Source organism: Phalaenopsis equestris, unplaced genomic scaffold (genome assembly GCF_001263595.1).
Source record: "Phalaenopsis equestris unplaced genomic scaffold, ASM126359v1 Scaffold000855, whole genome shotgun sequence".
In the NCBI taxonomy this organism is placed as follows: domain Eukaryota; kingdom Viridiplantae; phylum Streptophyta; class Magnoliopsida; order Asparagales; family Orchidaceae; genus Phalaenopsis; species Phalaenopsis equestris.
In genome coordinates, this window is record NW_018165295.1 from 168168 (window position 1) to 178439 (window position 10272).

General features: G+C 33.2%; 1 protein-coding gene across 1 annotated transcript; it reads right to left on the reverse strand.

Moving 5' to 3' along the window:
• Positions 1–103: 103 nt before the first annotated feature.
• LOC110031871 (auxin-responsive protein IAA11-like) lies at positions 104–9622 on the reverse strand. The gene is made up of 5 exons (XM_020735296.1): positions 9160–9622; positions 2861–3231; positions 2418–2517; positions 1449–1510; positions 104–332 (listed from the first exon to the last, which is right to left on the reverse strand). Exons 1-5 carry the CDS (start codon positions 9489–9491, stop codon positions 283–285), a joined length of 915 nt encoding a protein of 304 aa, XP_020590955.1. The 5' UTR covers positions 9492–9622; the 3' UTR covers positions 104–282.
• Between the last annotated feature and the right edge of the window lie 650 nt (positions 9623–10272).

The window sequence follows — 10272 nt, forward strand, 5'->3', positions numbered from 1 at the left end:
AGCATCATTAATATTATCTTCAAAAGAAAAATCACTTATTTACACTCATAAAAATATATGAAACTGAAAAAAAAAAAAAAGACAAAAACAAAAAATTGCAACAGAAAGTGAAAAATAGCAGATCAATCGCACCTTAGAAAAATGAAATAAGAGTCACACACACAGCTCACATTTTCTAAGAATCCTGTAACGATGAAAATTTTACAATGATCAACTGAAACCAAAAAGGAAAAAATTGCAATTCTCACCAATGGTTGAAACTGCAATTCTCAAAATGGAACGCTAGAGAGCATCGGTTGAAATAGCTTGGGCTCTGCATTTAACTGATTCATCTGCAGGTTTAAATATGTTGTACGAATATGAACATCAGAAAATAATCTAATCCATTCAACTCTATCCTATATGAAGCTTAATTAGCTGTTCTAAAAATTGATTCTAATGGAGGGCAAACCAAGGAAAAAAGAAAGAAAGAAAGAGAATCATTAAGCTCTAAAATCTATCTGAAACAATAAAAACATTTCTTAAACATTCTTTGAGTTGTCATCATGCACAAATAAGTCCAACAATAACAAAAACAACGAGTCTTCATCTCTGCTATATGAATCCATTATGCCTTATTAAGTGTCGTGATTTCATTTTATTTTGATAAATTAAGATCTTTTATATATAATATGCACAAGTCTTTTGAGGTCTACCTCTACATTTCTTAACATAAGTCGAAACTAAGACATTTACTCTCCTAGCGGATCATTAGATGGTCAATCAAGAGCATAGTAAAATGTGATTCGTGGTGTAAATTTCATAATCACGAAAACCATCGATTCTTTGAAAGCAAGTTGAGGCAGAGGCCAATCAATCGAGGGCACGTCTGTCTGGGCGTCAAGCACCGAGTCGCTCCATGACAAGTACAACCCCCAATGGGGGTGCCGGTCGAGGCTCGGATGTGCAGAGTGGCTCATCGTGCCCAACGGTGCAGCGGGCTGAAGAACAAATTATTGTCTTGTTGGCCACGAAGAATGACGGGTGGATGCACACACAAGTCGGTAAAGAAAAAAACTAATTAAGGGGCATATACATTCATACCACCCAATTCCTGTATATTTACATGTAATAACACCTAAATTTTGCATTTTACATCAATACCACTCAAATTTTTCATATTACATAAAAAATGACACCATTTTAACTTTTAAAAAGTGAAATGCTCCTTTTTCAAGCATAGGTAAGGTGGTATGTATGTAAAAAATTGAAGTATAGGTGCTAGATATGTAAATAAATAGGAATTGTGAGGTATGTATGTAAATCTTCTATTAATTAAAAGGATATGCAAGGAAAGTAGTATATTGTAAATAAGAAAAAGTTTAAATGTGCCAGATAAGAAAAATTTCAATACACACGGTTTAGTTTTATAAATGTAGATTTCAAAGTTCAACGACAGATGTACATACCAATGCCAAAGGAATCCATTGTCTTCATAATTCTAAGCCGCCTGGCAGTGCGCAAGAACATTCTAAAAAGATAAATAAATGTTAAAAGTAAAGACATTGAATTTACATGAAAAAAACATTTTCATTTATTAATATAAATCCTATCGAAATTACTTCAAGACTAAAAAGAAAGACTACAGACTAAATCAAGGTATCAGCACACCATATGATAGCATACAGATCAAATATCAGAAGCAAAAAAACCGGATATCTTCAGTTTAAACATACATCTCGGGGGTGATTATCATGAAGTTTTACTGATAGTTGTGTTATGACATTAGCAAATTTCACCTTCAAAAGACACAAATTTGAAGTAGAAGAGAAAACTACATAGAACATTGTTTGGTTCAAGCAAACATAGGTTTAAAAATCAGATCAGGCTGGCCGATTTGTCTGATTCAATTGTGAACCATTCCTCCGGCCAGTTCGGTCCCAACCCCAAACCATTTTATGAATAACCGGTTAGAAGAGATGATTGAAATGGTGAACCAATTCAATTTTTAAAAAATCATTCAGTCTAATTAGTATTTATTTTGTGTGTTATTATTTTGTGGCTTCTTTATTTGGATCAGATAACTAGAAACAAAAAAATTTAGATTAAAGTTTAATAAAATAATCAAGATACTGTTTCCCAAAATTTTGATTTAGAATCATATTCAAAATATTCAAGAGTAAAAATGTCCTGAATTAGAATATAGTATATTAAATTTGATAAAATATTATTATTGTGTTGCTATAATATTATTTAAAGTATATTAAAATAAATTTAAAATTTACTGTCGTATTCACACTAATTGAAACTATGAACTTTGAAGCTCTCTTTCCAGTTCAATGTTTGGTCAGATTTTCAAAATTTTACAAGTAATTGCAGTGTATTTAGCAGTATTTAAAGCATCACATACATATCCTACGGAATAAAAAGTTGCATACCCCCAGGGAACATCTCCAACTAGCAACCAATCGCCATCCTCGTCTTCGTATATAAGAGCAAACTCAGAAGAACCATCCAACAATTTGGAGAACATTCCATCTGTCAACATCAAAAAGTATAAATTTTAGGGGCAATAACATACCTATCACACTATTCTAATGTACTTACATATATCACACCTAAACTATCATATTTACACACATATATTTCAAATCATTAATATCACATAAAAAATAGCATTATTATTGCTTTAAAAAAAATACAACCTATCATGCATAGGTCTAAAGCACCAATGTCCTATGTATGTAAATATGAAAAGTTTAGGTGACAGAGATGTAAATAGATAAGACTTGTGCGCTATGTATGTTAATTGTCTAATTTTTTATCGTGCATCAAATGGAAGAAAGCACATACGAAAGCAACATAGAAGAGATGAACTCACTACGAGAAGCATTAAGCGACAATGCGGACTTGCGAAAACGAGAAACATTGAGCGACAAACCGGGCTTGCAAAACATGGCCTCAAGAGCTAAAGCAAGATCTTCATAAGACACATAGGCACGAAGATCCACTTTCCTTCCTATGGGATCTCCATCCATGGTCACCTTAACAAAGTGAGATTTCCAAATAGGAATGGCTTTCCTTTTACGATCACTACCACCAACATCGTTCTTACCATCGTTGCTGCTGCAACTTTGAGAAATTTCACCGTGAGTGGATGGTTTTACATAAGAATTAGCAACTCTTGATACATTAACCAAATTGTTCCTTCTGCATGTTCTGACAGGAGGCCATCCCACTACTTGACCATGGCTGCAGAGAAAATCGAGGTGCAAAAAACAAACATCAGAGAGATCAAATATCTATAGTACATCACTTGTCGGTACACATGGGCAAGCACATGCTGTATGTATGCAAGAGAGCATATCCATGCAATTTTATTTTGGATGATTAGCATAAATGCCGCTTTATTCCTATGTATTTACATATCTAACACGTAAACCTCAATTTTTAAGTTAAGCCACCTTACCTATGCATGAAAAGGTAAATTTCACTTTTTAAAAGTTGAAATAGTGGTTTCTTATGTGATATGAAAGATTTGGATGGTATAAATGTAAAAGGTATAGTTTAGATGTTAGATATGTAAATAAAGATGAATTGGGTGGTACTTATGTAAATGTCCCTTTTATTTTCCTTTTCGCAGTATAACAACATAAGAAAGAAATTTTAAAATGAATGGAGTGAAGAATAGTAATTAAGAAGTTTAGAGTGCATGTTAGCATGAATGCTTGCACGCAGACTGTTTGATGGTTCAGTATAAGATAACAGGAAGAACATTAATATGAAAACATCATCTTCAAACAAATCGCAACTGTCCTTTTCCATTAGTTCTTCATTGAGTGATATAAGAGATGCCAAATTTATTTTGTGAATTTTTTTCATAACTTTTATACATGAGTTGATTTAACCTCTTTTCCAATCTAATCCCTTCCATATTGGTTCTATCCGCCCAACTTATTGGCTTTATTTATGATTAATCACTTGCCAAACATTCACAAAATTTAGGTCTATTTTCAGCTATTTTTTTGTCAGCATATGCTACTCCCACCAAATCCCGAACATGGACACTTCTAATTCATCGTTTCTATAAATACGACGCATCAAATTTCCACCAAATCCCGAACATGGACACTTCTAATTCATCCTTTCTATAAATACGACGCATCAAATTTAATACTATCATATTTTCTCAGACCCAACTTGATTCATTTCATTAATGTTTCTTTATTGCCCAACGCTCGATTCCATGAATCATAACTAATCTAGTTGTCGTTCAATAAAAATTTATCTTAAAGTCTTAATGATATTTTCTTATAACATTGAACTACTAAGACACTCCTTTATACCACATAACACTAATATTAGGCCCTTGATATTCATTTTTTCTTGTTTAATTGATCTAACTTATTTAAACGTATCATACTTGTCTTAGAGCTAATAATCATCAACAGTATATCCTCCAAAAATGTATATCATATGGTTAATCTTTATTCTATTGATTCCAACCCCTTTATCTTAAGAAAATTCTCCATTTATCTAACCTCTCGTTTACATCATAAAATGTTTCAAGTATAAGAACTATAACTACAAATAGCACACGCCAAGGCACAAAACATAAATCTTTCTAGCATGCCATGAATAATAAAAAAAAGAGATAAATGGCTTAATAATAAACATTGAAGTTCAAATAAAAAAAAAACCAAAGAAGAACTACTGAGAGAATTAAATGATTACAGAGAGCCCGTGTTATTTAGTGATAACAATGGAAAACACAATCATGAATTTGGAAATAATGATAAATTTTAATTAGATATTCTCATGCACTAAATTTCATATAATTTCTGATCCGTTTCCATGATTAAACTACCAATCCAACTTATAGCAGCACAATAGAAATTTTCACATTGTCTTCTCCACCCAAGTGATCGTAGACGATCACCTTGGGCCTCCATCCCCAAGTGTTCGACTCTCATGGTGGCATCATAGAAGCACTAATGCCTTTCTTTTTTTGTTCTTCTCCTTCATTTGAAGACCATAAGATACCACCTTAGGCTTCCATGATGCATACAACTTCACAAAGACTCACATTGAGCCTTCATGTTTGGAGATATCATCTCCATGACTCCGTATTTGTTTCGAGTCTTTGTGTCAAGCAGCTAGTCCGCTTGGCCTTATGACGGCTGAGAACTTTGTCTCCAACCCGTAAGGACTTCAGATCAAAGCCTAACAAATATGAGTACGGGGATAAGTTAAAAAAAAGGGGTCTTTGTACCAACTGAAAATAGTATCAAATTGTATTTTTATTTATCAAAATCCATTAATAGCATCTAAATTGTGAAGGCCCGCTATTTTATGGATGCCTCCTGCAACCAGGCTACGACAACAAAACTTTTTTAAAGGTCTTCATTATTAACACTATATTGTCCATATGAAAATGAAGTCGAAGACGAGCAACACAAAATGGACATTAAGGAATTCTACAAAATGAAAATCATGAAAAACCTAGATTAAAAAAATACATGATAGCTCCAAAATGACAATAACTAAAAATGAACTACTTTTTGTCCTCATGATTTTCATAAGGTCTTTGGACCATTGGGTTGAGATCTCTCAATCTAAATTGAGCTATTTTAGGATTTGTTTGGCTTGTATAAGGCTAAAATAACTCATATTAGCTTAGGTAGTCATATCTACAATCCCACAACCCCAAGTGTGCTGGATAACAGTCAAACCACCCACCTTGCTTTCATTTACCATATAGCATCTTCAAATCTTGATGTAGAATTAATCCCAAAAGAGATCAGAAGATTGAAAATTCGGTTGGACCAAAAAACAAAAAATCTGCCCACAACTCTTTTTTTCACCTTTATATATCATCATGCCAAATGATAATCTTTATATATCATCATGCAAAAATGATAATTTTAATTATAAATGGACAACACACTATAATTTTCCTCTCCAAAGTCCAGTCCGCTCATGATTGTCTCTTTACTCCTAGACAATTGATTTGAAATGAACGACCCTAATAACGCACATGTCGCTGATGAAGTCAATATACAAAATGATATAATAACTCCTCTAAAAAAGAGCAATATCATACTCCCTAAAAAACTATAAAAAACTAAAGCTAGTGGACGAGACTCTCCCAATCATGATTAGTCCACCGATAAAGTTCAGTTCAATGATTTTTTACGTAGATTTTTTGCGGGAGTATAGCAGTAATAATTAAAAAATAATTTTTAAATTTGAAAAATCGCTTAAAGATAATTGAATGTAAGAGAATTACAAATTCTATATAGATGTGATCATAAGTTTCTATTCTTTATAATAGTGTCAAAATCACAACAATTAAATTTAAAATCAATGCATTAAAGTTTTGCGTTCATTATTTTGTCATATAACAAATGTATCAAAGCACATGAAATTTAGATTTTTTTTTTCTTGAATTTTATTAAATTATTGAATTTGTCACTGATACTCACCATGTTCCACTAAACACCATGAATCTGTTTATCAACCTATTGTTTAAATTTATGCCGCACTATGCATTTATGCACACACCTTAAACAAAAAATTATAAAACTTTAATGACTCTTTTAAATCACTTGAAACATTAAAAAAAAATAGAAAAATAAGGGGAGACCTCAATTGGTCAATTAAGAGTATGTTACTTCTAATATGTTCCGGTGAAACCCGCAACTAAGTAAAAGTACAATCATATTAATGAAACTAAAATCTCATAATTTTCACAATATTTGAAGGAGTGCTCTATATCTAATGGAGGGTATGGATCCTCTAGCTTGCTCAAATTTGTTAAGATATTTGACACAATCATTTGCATACAATCTCAAGACGATATTAGTTAGATTGATTTTAATCTCTTTCTGACTTCCGTGCACTCTAGGGTTGTAAGGCCTTTGGCATTATTAAATTTGATCATAGTCCCACAGGTTCCATAAACACAAACACAACCTTATTGTGGCTATTAAATCGTAAAATTATAAAAAACAAACTACTCTTCTAAGCCTCACTAATAGAATGACACCATCATTGTCGGGTCATTCCAATATTAGAACTATAAGATCCACTCATAAAGTCCCAATATACCCCATCTCCAAGGTTATAAGCATCATATTTAAGGTACCAAACTATTAAGGTTTTAAGTTTATCTTTAGGCATTTATGTTGATGAAAGTCCCAATCAATCAAACTCTTTTGACATAGCTAACAAATATATCAAGAAATCACCCTTTTTTCAAGTTTTCTCCAAAATTAGAATTGTTAGTCGAGCATTTTTCATTCCCGAGGTTCTAATTCCCACTTGTAGATCACCAAAAGATTAGAATAATAAACTCTAACCTTTGGGCCACTCTGCACTTAAAGTAGTGAGCTCAATTTTATCAAATAAACTTTTTGTAATAATTTCCTACAAATTTAAGCCTTGCAGCATGACTCTAGGAGTTTCTTGTTTAAGTGAACCCATGTACACATCAAGGCAGACATCATTCCACCCCTATGCTTAACATATTTCTTTGTGTTTCCTAAGCCACAAACCAAAACTCAAGCTAACTTAGGGTGGGTTCCATTCTTGAAGCAACCTAATTTATACAATACAATTTTCCCTACTAAGTTGTTTAATTTCCTTAATAATAAATGACATACCTCAAAAATCCCCATCAAGTCAAATATTCAATGTGGAATACAACCTCAAAGGATGTTTCATAGCATTAAAAACATACCGACTTTGATCTACATTAGGCGTTCTATCATTCGAAGGGTAAGTTCACCAAATCAACTTAATATGACAGAACCATAGGAATTTGAATAAGTTGACTATTTATCCCTCTATTATAAACCAACATCCTAATCACCATTTAGACTACATGTGGTATCGTTAATTGAGAGTGTTTTTAGCATTGATGTTTAGAAAAAAATTAATCACAGGAGCATTACATCAATGAAAAAGTTCAATCCCCTAAGCAAAATAGTTAGGAAAGTAAACTACCATATTCAAAATCCCATGATGCTCTATCATCCTAAAACTTGTGGAGGGATGATCCTTAAGCTCGTGGGCCTTTTAGAAGCCGACCTACATTAAAACTTCTGATAATACAAACATACAGTTTAAAGGGTCTAATCCAATCTATAGCTTCGACTTAGAAAGTGTTCAACTGTGCATGCAAATGTGAATGCTTGTGTGAACAACGGCTTGTATAAGAAAATTGTGGGAAAATTCGTTAATTTTTTTAATTAAAAAATCTCTTGCTTTTTTTCCTAGCTGTTTTTTTCCTTACCCCAAAGCAGCTTCAAGCCGTTTCTAAATCCCAAAGAAACTAGCTATACTTCTTTTTCTTTCAATACAACCCTAGCAATGAACAGAAGTATTAATTATCTCAAACAAAAATGAGCACTTGATCAACAGTGTTTCAATAATAGCAGACACACATTTGAAAAAGCATCAAGTTACCACTTTATCAATGATTTATAAGAAAAGGAATTGAATCATGAAGAACAAAGTCATTTTGCTAAAAACAGAGTGGCCAACAAATGTTTCTCCAGTATAAACAAGATGATCAAGAAGGCGCTTTTAAACACAGAGGAGAGGGTAAAACATAATTGCTTGCTAGAAAATTATTTGAACGACAGTATTGTTTATATATCCTTGTTATAAGACATTATATATAAAAAAAGCAATGCATTGGTTCACAAGCATGTACTTAAAACAAGGCTCTCTAATTTAAAATGATCATAGCTCGTGAGCATTATTTTTTAATCATTTAATTAATTAATTAATTAATCAAGTATTTGGAATTTACTATATCTAGCAGAAATAATTCGCATCCAGCCCCAGCAAAAAACTACAGAAGGAAAAATTTTTGAGTCAATATGCATATGCGAATTCCCCTTTTTATTTTTATATACAAAACTATTATTTAGAGATGTAAGAAAACATGTTTAATACAATCATAATAGATAATCAATGAAACAAACGAAATATATAAAAAAAAAAAAAATCAACACTAACAGACACGTGAATCAATTAAAACAAGCAAATAAGCCACGAATCAAATTCAAACTGAGCAACAAAACCACAATACTTCTCACATCAAGTTTCACAAACCCATAACAAAAACCTAGAAAAAAAGCACTAAATAGAAAGTTAAGAAACCCAAATCACCTCGCCAAGTTGGCCGATCGATCCCCGTTACAACCGATCTCATCCGCTCTCCTACAGCTCCCTCCACCATCGCCTTCATCCCCTTCATCTCCCAAACCGCTGGAAGAAGAAGAAACAGAGGAATTGGACGACATGGGGGAATCACCTGATTTCATTGAGGTGAAATCCTCGGCCGTAATAATCCTTCTTACTCCACCGCCGAGACTCAGACCCAGCTCCAGCTCATTGATCCTCTCTCTTGTTTCAGTTGGCCCGGGATCGCCGTTTGATGCCCTAGACATCTCCGGCGTGGAACGGTAATAGCTTCCGGCAAACTCGAAAGATCGTCGCATCGGTTAGCTGCCGGTGAGGGAAGCAGAGATGTCGGGAAGGAAGTTGCAGAGAGGGTGGGTGGGGGTCCGACCTTGCAGGCTTAAAAGCAATTCGAAAGACGATGTATAGCCTTTCTTGTGGCAACTAGTGGGCCGGGCCGGGCTGCCTGGCGATGTCGTGGATGTGGGGCCTATTAGATATGGCCCGCAAGTGAGGCATATTTATCTATCTAGCACACAAGTCTTATATATTTGTTGTTCAGACACCAAAACATTCATATTTAGGACAGAGCACCAAAATCTTAAATATTAATGATTAATTTAAGACCCTAAAGTGCTATGTATATAAATATAAATGCGAGGTATGTAAATATATACAATATATATGCTAAATGTGTAAATTTTCCTTTCATATAATATCAAGAGCTATATGGCAAACACTAATACAAGACATATGTCAATTTGCTGATAATAAAAATTAAAAAGGGAGAAGTGAATTGTGTCATAGAAATTCTTGACTTTTATCGCAAAAAAAAAGGATCATAATAAAATTCAACTTAATTAGGCATAAATTTTAATATATTTTGAATGCAATAAGTTCTAGTCAAATTCAAGATTGTTAGAGCCTTCATATCAGCCAATGTTCAGGCAAACTAAACTTCATGAAGGGAAGATAACGATAATACCAGAAGTGATCTAATCCGAGTTCAAACGAGTTACAATCAGATGCTTGCAGCATTATTAAAAACTTCCAAGGCATTACTCGAAGGTTCAAATACCTCCAAAACTTGCGTGCTTATTA